General features: G+C 42.6%; 1 protein-coding gene across 1 annotated transcript in view; it reads left to right on the plus strand.

The window, feature by feature from the left end:
* The window catches only part of PGAP1 (post-GPI attachment to proteins inositol deacylase 1), a 2,682,422-nt gene that overhangs the window by 681,355 nt on the left and 1,980,846 nt on the right, over positions 1 to 20,221 (plus strand). Inside the window, exon 9 of the mRNA XM_044060619.1 lies at positions 17,963 to 18,012. Within this exon, the coding sequence (XP_043916554.1) occupies positions 17,963 to 18,012 (50 nt within the window). The remainder of the gene's footprint in view (positions 1 to 17,962; positions 18,013 to 20,221) is intronic.

Raw genomic sequence — 20,221 nt, forward strand, 5'->3', positions numbered from 1 at the left:
AACCCAAAATATTTTTCAATTTTAAAATAGGCATAATACTAATGCAGTCATTAATGCCTGGGTGTTCTAAAGCGTTAAGTTTCAACTGCCATTTCATTTCAGCTATATCCAAGTGCACATCTAGTGTCTTTCCAAACCTATCTACCATAATCTGCTGAATGACACTAAACTTAAAACAATGCCCACTATTGGTATCAATATGCCTGTAAAGAGCATTCGTTTTTTTCTTCAGTCTAATATCTGACTGATGCTCAATAATCCGCTCCCTTAATGCCCTCCAGGTCTTCCCAATGTAAAAGGCCGGACACTGCTTACATAATGCCACATACACGACACTCGTACTATAACAATCAAAATGAGCCCCTGGTCTAACCGTAACACCAGCCACCTTGAATTCCGCACCAGTCACATTAATCAAATGACAAATACTACACCTACCACACCTGAAGTTACCCTTACTCCTATGTATACCAACATCTGAAATATCATTCCTTTCCAATAGTTGCTTAAAGGATCGGCCTTTCCTAAAAACACATTTGGGGGGTCTCCCCAACTTCCCACTAACCAATTGGTCCAAATTCAATAGCTTCCAATTGTTGATAACAATATCAACAATATAGGGGGCATCAAAAGAATAAGTTGTAATAAAATATAAAGGATGGTCATTACTAACCCCTAAACAAGATTCTTCACATTCTAAATTAGTGTCCCCCATAGGCGCACTAATTACATCACCATACTCATGTCCAATGCCAGACTTCCCTTGTAGCAGGGCCCAATACATACCATTGGCCCTCTTTAATTTAACTTCATCTGCAATACAATTACACAATGCTACTGGATAGCCACGCCTAATAAACATAAGCTTGATGAACTCAAGCTCCTTAAAAAATTCAACATCCAAACTGGTCATTCTTGCTGCCCTGACCATCTGGCCTTTAACAATTGCCTTCTTCTGATGGTCAGGGTGACAGCTGGAATAACTCAAATAAGAGTTAGAAAATGTAGGTTTCCTATAAATGGTGGATGTCAATTCAAAATCACCTGGGCTAATTACTAAATGAACGTCCAAGTAATCAATTTCAACATTACTCATGTTGTGAGTAAAATTTAAAAATTCAACAGAATTATTAACATAATCCATAAATTCTCTGACCTTGTCAATTCCACCGTCCCAGATGATAAACAAGTCATCCAGGAAACGGGTGTAAAAACTGATGTGGGGCATGAAAGCACTAGAAAAAAGAAATTCTTGCTCCCAGTATGCCATTAACATAATTGGCATACACGGGAGCACATGCCGCCCCCATCGCAACACCAGTTATCTGCTTATAATAACTTCCCTCAAACTGGATGAAATTGTTAGTAAGGACAACTTCCATTAAACCCACCAACAAATTGATTCTATCCTGATCAAACAAATGTGTTTTCAACAACTGGACTTCCAACCATTCAAGGCCTATTGTAGTGGGAATGACTGAAAATAAATTCACCACGTCAACTGTTATCATAATAGAACCACTATTTAGATGCACACATTTTAACCTCTCCAAAAATGTCCATGAATCTTTGGTGATGTAATCAAATACCTTTAAACCCTTTTGTAATTCAAAGTCAAGAAATTTACTTATGAAGCAGGTTTTATTACGCTTACCATCCACAATTGGCCTAAATGCCAAATTATTCAAACCTTTGTGGATCTTAGGTATTCCAAAAATCCCACTAACCAAAGGGTGGTCATTAATCAAGTACCTATACTCAACCTCATTTATGTGTCCCTGCCAAAGCAAGTCCTCAATATATAAACTAACCTTGCTATAGGCAATATTTAGTTCATTAAGGCTCAATTCCTCGTAAGTGTCCGTTGCCAACATTGTCGTAATACTATTTACATAATCAACCCTATCAATGAGCACTAAACCATTTCCCTTATCAGGCTTCATGAACCTTATAGATCTATCACTCACCAACTCTTCAAGCAAAACATGCTCTTCAAAGGTCAAATTATCCATCGTGTCAAAGGCCCGTTTGTAATGTGGACTCCTTGCCTGCCTATAGTGCTCCCTAATGTCATATTCACACATCCTTTCATAAGTATTAGTAACAGTATTGGATGGTGGCATTTACTTACTTGTTTTTTTCAAAACCAACCCAGTTTCATTCCTACTCTGACCATCAAAGGCCAATCTCAAATTCATTTTTCTCACTAACATCTTAAGATCAATTAAGGTGTCAGTCAAGCCTCCCCGAGTCAGGGGGACAAAAGTTAGCCCTTTAGCTAGTAATTTGACATGCCGTTCATTAATGATTTTACTAGAGTAATTATATATTTTAAAATTGTCAAACCTATTGGTTATGATGGTGGGATTACTAAGTCCACAAACCATCTCAGTTACAGCCTCACCATCCATTATGTGTATTAAATCCTCAATGCCACAATCAATACTGTAGTCACTCACACTGGTAGGAGCCACATCCACAATATCTTGCTCATTTAGAGCTACACGATCATCATCAAAATGTGTAGAAACCCTACTATGGCTAGATGGAAAGGAATACAAACTAACATCATACAAAGAAGTAAACCAGACATCAACATTATCACCACCATTGTTAACAGATGAATTATTAACCAAAACATTAGAAGCAGAAGATTCGTTCAAAAATGAAGGGTGCTGTGTTTCAACACAGAGTACAGGTGCTTCAGCTGCTTCACCATTTGCACAAATTGATTTTAAACCACCAATTAATTCCAATTCAGAATTACTTCCGTTGACATCACTGACAAAAGGTGAGCTGCGCACCAATCTATGGCCACAGCTCATATTACATACCATACCCCCCACGTGCGCACACTCAGACACACACTCATACGTACAATCCAGGTTAGAAGTAAGCTCAACATTAAAAGTAACAGCAAAATTATCCCTACAAATGTCTGTAGCAACATTACAGTCCAGTAATGGGTTAATACTTTGCAGCCGTTGCGTTGCAGAAATCAAGCAGGTAACATTGTCAACATTAATTCCTTGCAAAGCGTCATTTGGACTTAGGTTGGCAGAAATTGCCCCAACATTACAATTGTCCAAACGCTCGTACCCATTACCAACGGGTGAAGAAGCAGAAGAAATAACATCCAAAGCGCTGTCAGCACTTGGATTTTTAGCAACCATAACTTCAAATACCCCACAAACCTTGCCAATTGAAAGTGAACATTGCTCAGCTTCTGTTGGTAAAAAGTTAATACTCTTAATACCCCCAACATTTTGTTGCTCGAAGTCAATGCCAGCAGCTCCCTCGCTAGCATTTATGTGAACATTTCCTTTTTGTGTGATACTCTGGCACGCCACACTAACAACTGAATTAAGCGAACTTCTATCAAACAAGTCAAAGTTAATGTTAAAATCTTCTGTAGATAGCGCTAAAGAACGCTCAATCATTTCAAAGGAAATGTCAGAACCAACTTCAGCAAAGACACGAGCACATTTAACATTTGAATTTGTGGAATAATCAACATCATACCCCCGCCAAAATTCATCAGATGACACTAAACCATCCTCAACAGGTGGAAAAAAATGATCAAAATTATTGTTAACCATAAAATTTAATTGCTCGGTGTCACCGCCATTGCACCCCTTGTTGAATTTGAGACACACATTTCGTTCATAACAAGAACGCTGATGCTGCTCACCAAATAGCGGATTGTATGAAATATTACCAGGGTAATCATAGTGGTTGGCGTCACCATCTGCAATAAGCGCTGTAAAACGCTTACTCGTTCCATAAGGAGTGTCAAAAGTTTGCCATGGTTTCAGCCCTAGAGTCCAGCAGGAGCAGAAAAATAAGCTCATTTTAAGGGGCTTATTGAAGCCTGAGGGTCCCCCAACTCAATCTTCGGGGAAACCCTCCAAGCCTTCCAGACCGTCGGCTCCAGTATCTGAGTTGTCTTCTGGGGCTTCGAAGCCTGTTAGGACATCGGCTCCGGCTGGAGCCGATGATTCTCGAACACATGTTCCTACTGTTTCCTCGGCTCCGGCCGGAGCCAAGGTAGACACCGCTGAGTCGGCTCCGATTAGGTTATCGGAACCGACTTCCAGGAAGAGGTCCAGATCACCATCTATCGGCTCCGTTCATTCGGCTCCAGCATCGCCATTGTTGTCTGAACGGAGCCATAGATCTCATTCCTCTAGGTCGTTGAGACTTTCAGACCATGACCTACAGAGGGCGGTGAGTCGACTTCTCAAGTCCGAGGCACTGGCCCAAATGCTTCATAGCCCGACTCAACAGTCGATGGCTATTCCCCGTCACTCAGAATGTTCCTCCTCTGACTCTTTTGAGTTCGGAGCCGGGGCTGGTCGGACCCGAGACTGTGGGTGCGTCGGTACCGATTCCTTTGTCTTCGGCACCATCGTCTGCTCCGATGTCTTCTTTGGAGGAATCTTGGCGCCGGACTTCCCTTGTCGGCTCCGAGGGGGCGAGTGGCTTCGGACCCTTGTCCGACCCCGTTCTCCCTCTCGGTGCTTCGGCGCTGGTGAGTTCGGCTCCGACATCGACCTCGGAGCCATCACTGTCGGTGCTGAGGGAGGTTTTCAGCTTTTCGGAGCGGAGACCTCTGGCTCTGCCTGACAGGGGTGCCTTTGAGGTCATGAGGGGCGTGTTAGAACCTGGTTCAACCCCACAGTCGGCTCCATCTGCCCCTCCCTCCACGGTGCCTGCGGTGATTTCTTCTCACCCCCTCATCCCGGATTGTAGAGAGCCAGCCCCTCAAGTATCCCCAGTGGGTATTTCCTCCTCTTCCGAGGTCTCTCCTGACCCTGTAGGAGAGCCCCCTAGGAAGATGCAGTGCAAGAGGAAGCACATCGACTCCCCTGAGTCTGTCACCTCTGACACTGATTTAGAGGATTCTGAGGGTTCCCCTCATTCCCCCTCTGAAGATGTCTCCTTTGCGGACATCCTCGAAATCTTGAAACAGAGGGGGAATTGGCCAGCCCTTAACCCATCAGAGGATGAATCAGTGTATCTTGAGGTGTTTGGCTCTCGCCCTTCCACCTCCTGGGTGTCCCCTCCCTTTGACCCCCTCATGGAAGTGGTGGCAAGGAAGGCTTGGACGGCTCCTGACTCAGTGGAACCCACCCCCAGGAGACCGTCAAAATTTATCACTGCCCCCAAGGACAAAGAATTCTTATCCAAAGGCGTCTCTGTTGATGCTATGGTGGTGGCTGCGGCCACCAAGAAGGAGCTAGCTGATCCTTCAGTACCTGTCCATCCTCTTAACAAGGAGTCTAGGACTATGGACAGGTACGGTAAGCGGATGTTCTCGTCAGTGACCTTTTCTATACGCTCGCTGAATTACCCGTGTCATTTCACTCATCTCCAGAGGGATTTGCTCAAGGAAGCGAGTGAAATGTTAAAGGATCCATCAGCTGCGGGTTTTCAGGATAGGATGAAATCTCAGCTGGCGACCCTCAACTCAATAGTTAACTCCTCCATGTGCCTCCTTTCATACGTGGCGGATGGAGCAAGTAGAGCTGCAGGTACAGGCGTGGCCTTACGTCGGCATGCCTGGATGTGGCTATGTAACTTTGCGGACCCTTTCAAGGCGTCCTTCACTAACTCCCCTTTTGATGGATCATCCCTCTTTGGTCCTCAAGTGAAGGAAACCCTGACTAGGTGCGAGGTTGAAGGCAAGACTCTCTCTGCCGTGGGAGTCCATTTTTCTACTCCTTCTAGACCTTACCCCAAAGGTCAGAAGGGGAAAGATGTGGTTCCGCAAACAACCACAGGGAGTCTTGCCTGACGCACAGAGTCGGTTCCCCTCTAGAGGCAGAGGGGGGAACAATAATAATAGATGCCGTCCTAGAGGCAGAGGGGGCTCGCAGAACCAGGGTAGCAGAGAAACTTCTCTGACAAACCCTTTCAGCACCCCTGAGGGGCTGCCCGGCTGTCTACCTTCGGAGGCAGTCAGAGGAAGATTATCGCTGTACCCAGAAGCCTGGCTTTCCCTTACCCAAGACAAGTGGGTACAGTCGATCATATCCGAGGGCTACAAGATTCCGTTCATTCATATCCCAAGACGGTCCAAAAGTTCCCTTCCAAACGTTCAACCCAGTCAAAGGGAACACGCAGCGCTAGAAATTTCAAAGCTGCTTTCAAAAAGAGCTATTCAACCAGTTCCAGCAGACCAATAAGGATCCGGAATCTACTCCAAATTCTTTTTGGTGCCAAAGAAAACAGGGGACTGGAGACCCATCTTGGATCTCAGCAACTTGAACAAGTTTGTCAAGAAAACGAAATTTTGGATGGTCACGCTGCAGTCCATTCTGCCCCTTTTGGGGCGGGACAACTGGATGTGCTCTATAGATTTCCAGGATGCGTACTATCACATCAAAATGAACCGACGCTCCAGGAGATTTCTCTGCTTCAGGCTGGGAACCAGTCATTTCCAGTTCAGGGCCCTGCCCTTTGGTCTCACTACAGCCCCCCGAGTGTTTACCAAATGCATGGCGGTGGTCGCCTCTCATCTGAGACGGCAAGGATTCCAGGTATTCCATACTTAGATGACTGGCTCCTAACAGCCCCCACCAAGCATCTTCTCCTTGCCAGAGACTACACCTTACACACATGTCAAACACTAGGCATTTCCATAAATTACGAAAAGTCTGTCTTGTCGCCTTGTCGTGTTATTACCTTCATAGGTGCAAATCTAGACACATCAACGTGTCAGCCAGACTCGCAGAGCAAAGGGTAGCAGACATACACAAGGCAGGTCTCTCTTGTCTTGCAGAGCAACAAGGTCAAAGTCAGACTGATCCTGAAGGTCTTAGGAATAATGGCGGCTATCCCTCTCCTCCCCTTAGCCCGCTTCCACATGAGAATCTTACAATGAATGCTGTTCACACAATGGTCATTCCAATGACTTCCAATGTCCCACTCTATTGCGATAACTCAATCATGCAGGAATCATCTCTCTTGGTGGATCACATTCCCCCAGCTCTTTCTAGGAAGACCTTTCATTCCCTCTCCTCTGGTTGCTATATTGACAACGGACGCCTCCCTGATCGGGTGGGGGGGGGGGGCATTACCAGTGCAGGACGGTCCAGGGCATGTGGCAGCCTTTCGAGTGCCACTTGCACATAAATGTCCTAGAGATGAGAGCAGTGCTTCTAGCGTTGCAAGCCCTACAAGACTCTCTTCCCAAGGGAACTATAGCAATTCAGACAGACAACATGTCTGTAGTGTGGTACATCAACATACAAGGCGGAACCAGATCTTACCCCTTATGTCGAGAGGCACTCAGACTGTGGCAATGGGCGATTTCTTCTCAGCGGTTTCTGTTAGCAACGCACATTCCCGGGAAGTCCAATGTGATTGCAGACAAATTGAGCAGGGCTATCCTCATGCCTCACAAGTGGTCTCTAAAGAATTCAGTGTTGGAGGAAGTTTTTCAAAAGTGGGGCCAGCCTTGCTACGACCTTTTCGCTACTCCCCAAAACAGCAAGTGCGACGATTTCTTCACCCTCTTTCCCCAACCAGGCCACCTCAGCAGAGACGCTCTAGTCCACGATTGGCCCCGGGGACTTCTGTATGCCTTTCCACCCTTCCCACTGATATCTCAACTAATTCAGAAAGCCATCGCTCTGAAAGCTTCCATGATCCTCATTGCCCCTTACTGGCCTTGACAGGTTTGGTTCCCATTTCTTCACCATTATCTGTTGGAGCAACCCTGGCATCTGGACCCAGTTCCAGACCTCTTGACCCATCAGTCGGGTCAGTTGCACCACTCCCTTCCCTCTCTCAACCTCACAGCATGGTTACTCCAGTTCCAACCTTAGCCAGGCTTCCTTTAATATCTCACTCAGTTCGAGATATTTTGATAGCTTCTCATAAATCTTCCACTCGGAAGATTTATAATAGCAAATGGAAACATTTTTCCTGTTGGGCAGAGTCAAAGGATATAGATCCTTTAACTGCTTCCATTCAATCCATCCTGGATTTTCTAGCTGAACTTTTCCACTCAGGTTCGTCTCCGTCTACCATCAGAGTTCAATTGGCGGCTATATCGAACTTTCATGTAGGTGTCTCAGAGTCTTCCATTATGGCTCACAAGCTCTGTAAAGCCTTTCTAATGGGAGTTTTTCTCCTCAAACCACCTATCAAGGATCCTCCTCCTCAATGGGATCTGAACTTGGTTCTAGCGTCTTTAATTCTCCCCCCCTTTGAACCTGCGGCTTCATGCTCAATGAAGTTACTATCTTGGAAAACACTTTTTCTGGTAGCTATTACTTCAGCTAGAAGGGTTTCTGAACTCCATGCTCTGTGCAGTCGACCCCCTTATTTATTGTTTCATAAGGATAGGGTATCCTTACGTACTAATCCTTCCTTTTTGCCTGAGGTAGCTTCACCAGCAAATTTGAATCAAACCATTGATCTTCCAGTGTTCTTTCCTAACTATTCAAACAGATCAGAGCAAAAATTACACTGCTTTGGACATTCATCGCCAACTTAGGTACTATTTAGACAGGACCAAACAGTTCAGGAAGTCCGATCAACTGTTTATTTCCTATACGGAAGGTAGAATGGGCCTTCCAGTTACTAAAGTGTCTCTCTCTAGATGGCTTACTTCGTTGATTACCCTTGTTTATGAGATCAGACATCAACAGTTGCCATCCAAACCCAGAGCTCATTCAACTAGAGCTTTAGCCACATCTATAGCCTTTCAAGACAGACTGCCTATTGATTCGATTTGTTCTGCAGCTACTTGGGCTTCTCCCCATACCTTCATTTCCCATTATAAGTTGGACTTTGCGTCTAGAGGCCGAGCCAACTTTGGTTCCACTGTACTCAAGAGTCTGTTCCGATAGGCCACCCGGGACAAGGTGCTAGGGACGCGGTCCCATCCAGCAAGAATGAAGGCGAGATAGACAACTTAACATTTAGAAGTTATGTACCTACCATAACATTCCATGTTAGTTGTCTTCTTCTCGCCTTCTTTCTTGCATCCCACCCTCCTTCCCCCAAGCCTGGACAGACCTAGAGGATTATTTTTCTGGTGATCTTCTCATCTTTGTTTTTCCCACAGCTTGTCCACCTCTATTTCCCTTTGTTAGGTTTAGGATACCTTACCTTCAGGTTTAGAGGTGGATTATTTTCTCCAAGTTTTGGAGATGCCTTTTGTTGCTTGGTCTAGCTATCAAACGAGATCTGAGTAGTTACCGCCTAGCATTGTGGGATATAGGGGAGCCTCGAGCCTGTGGAACTAGCTCTTGAGCTTTAGTATTCGCCGAGTCGGAGCCGAAGCCATCCAGCAAGAAAGAAGGCGAGAAGAAGACAACTAACATGGAACGTTATGGTAGGTACATAACTTCTAATTATTTCTGTTTCACAGAAGCCATCCACTAGGAAAATTTATCTGAGTAAATGGAAGAGATTTTCGATTTTGGCCTACTCCAAAGGTCGGGACCTCTTTTCAGCACGTGTTTCATCCATATTAGAATTTTGATCTGATCTTCTTGATAAAGGTTCTAGGTTTGCCACCGCCAAAGTACAGTTGGCTGCAATTTTGAATTTTCATGTTCGATGTAAAGACATTGCAATATCTTTTCCTGAAATTTAAAAAGCCTTCCTGAATGGTATTTGTACTGAGACCACCCGTTAGAGACATATTATGCTACAATCTCTAACTCAGATACAGTTTGAACCTGCTACCACTGCTAATCTAAAATTCCTTACTTGAAAAACAATTTTTGAGTGGTAGTGACGTCAGCCAGAGCTGCAGGCCCTCTGTTTTAAGCCTCCATATCTAGTGTTCCACAGAGTTCTAAAGGAAAATCTATAACACATCCTTAATTCCTAAAGTGGCATCTGAACATAATGTAAATCAGTTAGTACATTTGCCTGTGTTTTTTTTTTCCCCATGGTTTTCAAACAAAGGAGAATACTTACTTCATATGTTACATGTCCACAGGCAGCTCAGATTATATAGCCACAGGACAAAATATTTTAGAAGGGATAACTAATTGTTCACTTGTTTTTCGAACAAAATTTGGAAAAGGCATTTGCTGAAGTTACTTTATCCAAATGACAATCTGACTGCCTTTCTTTTGTATATAATAAGAAGTTACCCTTGCGGTGTAAACCTAAAGCCCATTCAGCCAGAGCTGATACTACCTTGATAGCATTTTGCAGAGGTTTAACCATTGATGACATTTGTACCATGACCATTTGGACCACTGTACACACATTTGTGTCTCACTGAAAGCTAGATGTACAATCCAGGTCACGTTCTTCCTTTGGCTGCACCATACTCAGGAGTGTCCTTCCTTGATAGCACCGGGTTTGACAGCTTGGGAGTGCCCCTTACCTTTGAAACGGGCAAAAATAGACAACATTGAGTACGAAAGTTATGTAATCACTCTCAAGTTATATCCATGCTGTCTGATTTTTAGCAGGTTCAAACTTCCCTCTCCAGCCCTCTTCCAGATTGTCACCTCTGGTTTCGAGACTGAGTGGATTTTATTCCCTGTTGGTACACAGTCATGTGAGACTGTACCCAGATTTCTTGAACAACTTTGGTCTATCTGAATTAAGGGGTTAATTCTTTAAACAGGTCCTTTAGGCAGTATGTTCACATATTTCACAAAGACAGGAGGGTAAACTCGATCTGAGCATCTAAGGCAGAGCCTAGGGAATTATGTATAGGGGACAAGTCAGAATTCTGAATCTGATGAAGCTCCGAAGTCTTCTCTGAGGTTGGATCTGATAGCCCATACGTTTGAACAAGATTAAAATTGGACAACATGGATCAAATGTTATGGTAAGGACAAAACTTTTGTTTTGATGTGTTTATCGACATATTATTCTCCCTTGCCCAAATGGTCAATTTAGTCAAGTTATTTTGCGGACATGCCATTCTGTAATGCATGTAATCCGCTTATATATTTTCATGTCTTCTGCATGCAGACTGTAGAACACCCCAAATGAAAAAGATAGATCTGAAAGATACAATCTGAATAAGCATGGGCCTTGGACCTAGGACAGAGCCCTGTGGGACACCCTGACTAACCTTGTATTTCACCTGTCCAATTGCTGTATGATAATTGCCATGACCTATTTATAAGCCATGCAGCTATACATCTTAACAAGACTACATCAGTACCTAGTGGTTTAATTTATTGATCAGTGTTTTATGTATGACCCTATCAAATGCTGAAGTTAAATATATAGAAATTACATCACAGCACAATTTTTCATTTATAGCTGCTGTTATATTGATCTGATGTTGTCAATTCAGTTACAGTCCTCTAAACCGACTCGGCCTCTACAATAGCTTGTGGGAACCAAAAACCTCTTGAGCTCATTCCTTACTCACAGTGCAGCTATCTCATTTACCTCAGATTTAGTTTGCTGCTTTGTGAGTTAGATGTGGTGCCATATCCTCTCTAGCAGATAAGTGTATTTTCAATTTTTTTCTTCTATAATTTGAAATTTCTTTACCTTCTTGAAAAACGATCCCTTGCCAGTTTCCTTTCCAAGTACAAAATTATTCTTAGGTACTGTTGTTAGTATCCCTTTTTGCCTTTCTTCTTCTCTGCTACACCTGGTGTAGTTCTTAAATATCATAGTTGATATTCTTATTTTTTTCCACAATTACTTTACCCTAAAAAAAAAAAAAAAACAACTTTCAACTTCTTATGTCCCTCTTTGTCTCCTAGTAGGCTCTTGTTTGAGAGAGCATGCTTGGTGTGTGTGCAAGCTTTTTACGTGAAAATGGCAGATAAAGAAAAAGGCCTGGTGGGCTTCAAACACTGTGAGAAGTGTGGTCACAAGATTCCTTATGACACACATTATCTTTACGTGCATTGTTTGGGCCCCCTCCATCTTCATGAGGACTGTTCAGTTTGTCACCCCTTTAGTCATCTGACATTTGCAGAGAGGAAAAAATAAATTGGTATTAAAAGGACTACTTCCTCTTTTGGAGAGGCCATATCTGTAATGACTTCCTCATGTAAAGGAAAACATTTAAATCGAGCATTTCTAGTCCTGCTTTTTCTTCCTTCTCTAAAGTTTCAGAAAAAGTGAAGAAGAGAAGCTCTTCAGCTACAACTTCCCAATCGAGTCCAAGCCCGAAGAAGACAAAAGTATAGGTTCCTTCTGCTCCCTCGCAACAGATAGCAAAGTTGCCCAAACATTCAGTTATGGTACATTTGTCAGAACCACAGAGTATTGCACCCAAGACTTCAGATCCGGCCTTGTCTTCGACTCTGAAGTGATATGATAAGTCTTTCTTTGCTACTGACACATGAATTTCTTCCAATTCCAAGAACTAAATATTCTCCTTCCATAGACTCCTTCCCAGACAGGCTCCCTTCTCTGTTTTTTGAAAGACCTAAGTCTCCCTCTGTCATGTCCACCTGTTCTTCCAGAAGTCTTACTGAAGATGACATGGAGAGGCTGGTGAGAAATATCCACTGGGCACAAGGTGCGACAGGGGCCACCTCAATTCCCTACCCTTTTGGGTCAGAGACTTCAGTCTGCAACTCCCCCTCATTTTCTTCCTTGTCTAACTTTATTAGAAACTTCAGATATATCAGTTCCAAGCTGTCCTGTACTGACTGCATTGGATCCCAAGTTATCCTTATCTTCAGTCCTGGTGGTTGCTCTGAGTTCTCTGGCTCACTCAGAACCGGAGACCTTTCGGAGCCGTATCTCTCCTGTCAGTTCTGAGGGGCTTGAGTCCACTCATATTTTTTCAGAGTATTTTCTGCACTTTGGAGCTTTAGCATGGATCAGCTCTGCTCTGGCTTCTGCCTTGGGGGGGGATCTCCCCGGGACAGGGAGGGACTACAGTTCTGAGTTCTGTTCTATTGTATCTGGGATTCTTTCCTTCCCTGGGTGGATCGGCTTTCAAGGTGGTTGAGAGAGCCTTGTCTACTTAAATCAGTCAGTCGGTTCCTTCCCTCTCGGAACAACCAACCTTGTCACATGTTCGACCAGAATGTCAACCATTTCTTGCATTAGGTCAGTGAGTACCAAAGCCTCAAGCTTCCCAGCTGGCTGGACCCTCTTCTGATACCTCCCCAGACCACCCCACTGAGGAGGTCTCTAGGAAGAAAAAGTGCAAGAGGAGGTACTTGGATTCCCAGGAGGAATGTGTCACAGAGGATACGGATTTCAAGGAAGTCGAAGGATCCCCAAAGTCTCCTCCTGATCATGTCTCCTTTGGAGATATCCTAGAAATCCTTAAGCAGAGAGGTGATTTGAAGCCCATTAATCCTTTGTCTGAGGAATCCATCTACCTGCAAGCATTTGGTACCTGCCCATCTACTTCCTTGGTAATTCTGCCCACCGATGAGGTCATTGAGCTGGTCTGTAGTTGGGCATGGGAGGCCCCTGAAACTATTGAGCCTGTTCCCTGGAGACTGGATAAAATCACTGCCCCTGAAGATAAGCCATTCTGGACAAAAAGTTTGCCTGTGGATACCATGCTTATGGTGGCAGCCGCAAAGGAACTAGCAGAGGAAAGTTCTTCTATCCATCCTCCCAACAAGGAGTCTCGCACAATGGATCGATTTAAGAAGCGAGTTTATGCATCATCAACCTTTGCCTTACGGTCCTTGAACTACCTGGCATACTTCACCGGACTACAAAGGAATTTGATTAAAGAACTATCAGATACCCTCTCAGGAGCAGTTTCTGAAGAGGTTTGGGAGTCTGTTATCTCTCATTTGGTCACCCTAACCTCCATGTCGAACTCTTCCATGAGGCTCATTTCACGTACAGCTGAGGGAATGGCTAGAGCAGCGGATTCAGGTGTTGCCATAAGGAGACACACTTGAATAAGCTTGTGTGATTTTGCAGAGCCCTTCAAGTCTTCGTTTGTCAGTGCCCCCCTTTGACAGCATGTCTCTGTTTAGCCCTAAAGTTAGCGATATATTGACCAGGTGTGAGAAGGATGTGAAGACTTTTCTGCTGTGGGCAATTGTTTTTCCTCCGCAAAGACCCTTCTCTGGGAATCAACACAGTAGTGAAAGAATGTGGTTCAAGACGGGGGACTGAAGACCAATTTTGGATCTCAGCAATTTAAACAGATCAGTTCAGCGAACCAAATTCCGGATGGTCACAGTTCAGTCCAGTCTTCGCTTTTTGGGACAGGACAACTGGATGTGCTCGATAAACCTTCAGTATGCTTACTGTCACATGAAGATGAACAGTAAAGTCTAGAAGGTTTTTACACTTCGGCTGTTAGCTGGTCATTATCAATTCATAGCACTGCCCTTTGGCCTCATTACAGCCTCCAAGGGTGTTCACCAAGTGCATGACAGTGATAGCAGCTCACTTGAGACTGCAAGGATTTCGGGTGCTTCTATATTTGGATGACTGGCTCATCACAGCTACAACTAGGCATCAAATGTTAGAGGCAAGAGAAAAAGTTCTCCAAGCATGCTCTTACCTGAGCATAACCATAAATTATGAAAAATCTCATCTAGAACCAACACAAACTTTATGCTTCAAAGGGGCTTCCTTAAACACAAATATTGCAGTAGCCTCCCTTCCCCCACCAAGACTGGAGACCATCCATTTTCAAGTCATAAAGTTAACAGCAACAAGGTGCCAGCACGATTAGTTCTTAGGTTAGATTAGGTGCTGGGGCCCATGGCAGCATGTGACGCATGTTCCCCTGGACAGATTTCACATGAGAATTTTACAATGGCTGCTTGCAGCATGATGGTCCATCCTTTACCAGCCATTGTCAACACCCATCATAATCAACAATATTCGTAAAAGAGATTTTACCTGGTGGATTCAGTCGGATCAAATTTTACAGAGCTATCCATTTTTTCCTCCTCAACCTAAGGCCACAGTGACTACTGACTCTTTCCACTTAGGGTGTGGGGTGGCATTGTCTGGGGAGGATGGTCCAAGGCACTTGGTTTCCATTAGAGGCCAATTTGCACATCAGCATCTTGGGGATAAGAGCAGTGCAGGCCTTCCAAGATGCTCTCCCCTCGGGAACAGTTGTAATTCAAATGGACAACATGTCAGTTATTTGGTACAGCAACAAACAAGGAGGAACCAGATCCTACCTGTTGTGTTAAGAAGGTCTGAGTGTGGCAGTGGGCAATCTCGTTCAACCACTTTCTCATAGTAATGTACGTTCCGGGGAAGTCCAGTGTGAGAGCAGACAAATTGAGCAGGTGCATACTTTTATCTCACAAGTCCTTCCATCAGACAGTCTCAGAAAAGATATTCTGAAAATGGGGTCAGCCATGCTGCGACCTGTTTGCCTCTACCCTAAACAACAAGTTCAGCAGCTATTTTGCTATGATCCCCCCACAGGAGCAGTTACCAAGGGGTTCTCTTCTTCACAGTTGGCCCACCTGTCTTCTTTATGCCTTTTCCTGCAGTTCCATTAATTCCCAATTAATTTCCTTCAGAAAGCAATCAGGTGGAAGAGCACAGTTATCCTGATAGTGCCTTACTGGCCTCAACAGATTTGGTTCCCCATCCTTTGGTCTCCCCTAATTCGACAACCTTGGATACTGGATCCAAGTACAGATCTCCTATCCCATCTGACAGGCATGGTTCATCCAGACATTCTGAATCTCAAGCTGACAGCTTGGTTTCTCCATTTCCATTAGTAGCCAGGCAACCCATGCTCTCTTCCCCTGTCCAACGCATTCTACTATCGTCTCAAACCATCTACATAAAAGCTTTACACCAGTAAATGGAAGAGATTTGCACATTTAGTGTTCCAGAATAAAGGTGAACCTTTTTCGGCTCCAAATCATGATAGTCTTCACTTTTTAGCTTTACTTTTCAGTGCAGAAACTTTGGCTTCCACGATCAGAGTCCAGTTAGCAGTGATATCCAACTTTCATACTGGTTTTCAAGGCTTTCAGTTGCTTCCACAAACTTTGTAAAGCTTTTTTGAGGGGTACTCTTCTTTTAAAACCACCCTACGAGATCGTGCTCCTACTTGGGACCTGAATTTGGTATTGCAGTCACTCAATCCCCCTTTGAACCAGCTAATGATTGCAATCTCAAGTTCCTATCTTGGAAAAGTATTTTCTTAGTAGCAGTAACTTCAGCTAGAAGGAGCTCAGAGATTCGAGCCTTATCCTCTAAACCTCTGTACCTGGTTTTTCATAAAGATATGAGTTTTCAGTCAGAAACAGCCTCTCATTTCTTCCTAAAGTGGTTTCAGATACCAGTATCCACCAGTGTACTAACTGTTTGTGTTTTTCCCCAACTTCAGTAACAAAGATGAATATTTACATTTGCTTCACAGGCAATTGAAATTCTATCTTCACAGAACAAAACAATTCAGGAAGTCGGACCAATTATTTGTTTCCTTCTCGCATATTCTCACATACCAGACTGGGAAAAACCTGTGAACAAAGTGACATTAGCCAGGTGGCTCACTGATTGTATCTCATTTGTTTATTCCAAGTCATGCATTCCTTTCACAAAACCCTTATGAACTCATTCAACCAGGACCGTAGCAACCTCAGCTGTATTCCAGTCTAGCACTTCCATGGATGATATCTGTGCAGCAGCAACTTGGGCAACGCCTCATACCTTTCTTACTCATTACAAATTGGATCTGGTCACCAGGGTTAGATCATCATTCTGCTCAGTGGTCTTAGGAACATCCTTCCTTGAGTCTATCGAGGATGTAAGGTAGCTGGGGACTTTGTCCCACAGGTTAAGGATAGAATGAAAATCGACATCATCAGATAAAGAAGTTATGTACTCAACATAATGTTGCATGTGTGCTGTCCTTTTTCATTCTTCCTCAACTCCCCACCCTCCAACCCCTTTCCCTTGGTTTCTGGAAGAACAGAGGACTGATAGTTACCTTTTTTGTTATAGTTTTGCAGTTCCAGATAGTCTCCATTAAAAGCCTTTTTGTCTGTTTCTATCAGCAGACTCTGTCTGAGGTAATTGAGGTAGGTACATTGTGGGTAAGAGATGAGCTCAAGAGGTTTTTCATTCCCAAGAGCTATTGTAGCAGCCGTGTCGGTTCCGAGGATTGGAACTGAACCCACAGGTTGAGGAAGAATGAACATGGACAACACAGATGAAAAGTATGGTGAGCACATAACTTCTTTTTATACAACATCATGTTACTGGTGGTAATAGATTTATTTTCAACATATGCATGTGGATGTATGGCCTTTATGTCCCAGCCTTTCCAATTCTCACAATAACTTATCTAGTATTACCTTCTCCATTATTTTCCACAACATGAAAGTAAACTTGTATCTGTATGACTCTGGATTCATCCTACTCCCCTTTCCCTTAAAGAGAGGTTTGACAAGTGCAAGTCTTCACTCATGAGGAATTTATTCATGTCTACGATACTGTACTCTGTAGTATGGTATGGCAGTGTGGACTGGTTTTGTAGTATTTTCTAACACTTTATCGATATTAAGCAATTATCACAGTTGGTTCATTAGTAACAAAGAACTAGAGATGGTGGTTTTCTTAAGGTGTGAGGTGGAAGAAGGATGAAGTAATAAAAAATATATATGGATATATTTTAGGCAGGTAAATAACTTGAAAAATGGAAAAAAAACAGTGGCACAGTAACAAATTTTGGATAACCGAATTTAACATTTAATGTGAAATCCAGTAGACTGCAGCTTAGAATTTAGGGGTTCACACTGGTTATGAGAATGAAGATTGGTGGACTATGTGACTGCAGGGACAGGGTGAAATAGAGCAAGCAGTGGAGGTTAGTTCAGTAAATGCAGTTTTATTCTGCTTAATTTCCTTTATTTCTTCTGTTTAGTCTACAATCTGGAGAGCATTCTGGAGAGTATTCTGTGATTTTACAAGTATTCTTTGACATTTATGTGGATTTGAAAGGTTTCATTGTGTACAGAACAACCTCATGTTGTTTGTTCTATCATGTAACATTTAGAATAACTCGATTTGGATAGTTTGTTTATTTTGACAGGATGGGAGTCCCTGGCTTTATGGCTGCACAAAGAGCGATATATCTGTTTGGTAAGTGTTTTAACATGATCATTCCTTCTTAAATGTCTTTTAGTTGATGCTTTTAAATAAATTGCTTGTCTTTATTTATTTTGAAGTGTAGCCATGATAAAGAATTGCATTCTGTCAGAACACGTTCGAAAATGTAGCCTTGAGGAAATGGAAATGAAGGAAAGAAGCAGGAACCAGGAATAGAACCCTGTTTAAAAATAAATAATGTAGCCTAACAATAAATTAGCACATAGATCATCTCCCAATACCCAGAACACTTTGAACATCGTAGATGCCTTAAATTATGTTCAGAATCTTGAACAGATTGAAAAGTTAAAATCAGATGTGGAGTTATAACCTGCAAAGGGGGGATATAGGTGCAAGATGAGAATGAGAAAACAGGAGCGTATATTCTGCGGTATGCTGTGAGGATGAGTGACAAGTTATTGATCTTTCATTTATTTCATTAGAATAAATTACACTAAAAGCTTGATATCTATATTAAACACAGTGCACCCCAATCACTACTTTGAGTGACTGCTGAAACTTTTTAAAAGACTGAAGGAGGTAGTGGACATTAGCTGGTGAAATTTTCTAAAAGTCATAACTGTGATGTAGAATTTTATTAGATTCCATTTGCTAACCCATAGAGACTCTTGTACTTTTCTGCCTGCATAGCCATAGCAGTGCTCCAAGATTGAGAACATGTTTTTGTTTTTAAACACCTTTATTAAATTATCACATAAGACACACACACACACACACACACACACACACACACACACACACACACACACACACACACACACACAGTAATGTATTTCATATTCATACATTATATATGTTTTTTTTTTCTTTTACCAATTATTACTCACTACATTACATATATTTCTCAATTTATACCTTCCCTAAGACAACACTCTTATTTTTGTGTAATTTGCTTCTTTTTTTTTCCGTAGGTACAACCTCATGAGATTTTATGTCCTTTACAATATTCAGTACTTTAAATACTGTTGGTTTAGATTTTGGCAGCATTACATTTAGTGAGGCTTTACTATGTCTAGCTAATTGAGAAATTGTGTCCCAGACAAAAAAAAAAATCCCTTAATTATAGCCATTGCTCCCCCAACATTTCTGACAGTACAGTGTAGGGAATTTGGAAAATCTGCCTAATGTTTGCACTTCCAAAAGACATGTTCTCTGTTACCTCTGTTTTCTACCACACTTCCAACATTTGCTGTCTACCTGAGGAAAATTTCTCTGAAGTCTGCTTGGTGTATGAAGATACTTATGCAAACACTTCCAAGCAATAATCATAAGCCTTCTGGACATTGTTACATATTGGGGGACCATGCAGATGGCTTCCCATTGTTTGTTTGGGAAGATAGACTGGAAAGGCAATTTACAATCTTTTCAACCCTTTTCTGATATATTCTTACACTTAACATGCATTATTTCATATGCAGTACAAATTATCCTTTTTAATAATCACTTCTGTTTTAGACTTGATTAAAAACTCTACCAGAGCTGGTCTTCCCAGTTTACGTTCATTTGTCCCTTTCTCTTTCCTTACACTCTAATATCAGTCCCTGGTAGGGAATGCAGTCTCTAACATGCAATTCAAAGTAATGCTTGGCCTTATCCCTCTCTCTAGTTATTTGTTCCCAATATCTTGGTTCATGTGACAGTTTTCTGCATTAAATTCCACCCCCCTCTTGACTAATTTCTGTACCCCTTCCTGCAGTTATTTGTATCTGCAAAATCTCCTTTCTACATTCCCATGTTGGCTTCGTTCTTTGAATATGTTCTACAGATTTATGAATTTAATAGTCTGAGCATTGGCAGTTATTCTCCTTAAGGATCTGCATCCAGAAACCTGCTATTTCCGTATTTTTCTAAATTCCCCATTTCATCATCATGTATTTGCATTTTGATGTATAATCTTCTGTTTGTGTTAAATATTTCTGCCTTAACTGCATAGCTGTAAAGTATCCATTAAAATGAGGTAATCTTAAAGCACTTTCTCGTATAGGGAGGATCACGTTATCCACTTAAGTGTGTACTCCTTCCCTCCCAGATAAATGTCTTCCAGCTCTGTTGGCCACAACATTTCCTCTGGTTGATAAGAATATGCCTGACCTGTATATAAAACTAAAGGGGCTAAAACATTTTTACTGTTTGTATCTTGCTATCCATATCCATAATCAAGAGCTTCCAATTTCTACATTTT

Source organism: Protopterus annectens, chromosome 2.part0 (genome assembly GCF_019279795.1).
Source record: "Protopterus annectens isolate FY-2018-M chromosome 2.part0, PAN1.0, whole genome shotgun sequence".
NCBI lineage: Eukaryota > Metazoa > Chordata > Ceratodontiformes > Protopteridae > Protopterus > Protopterus annectens.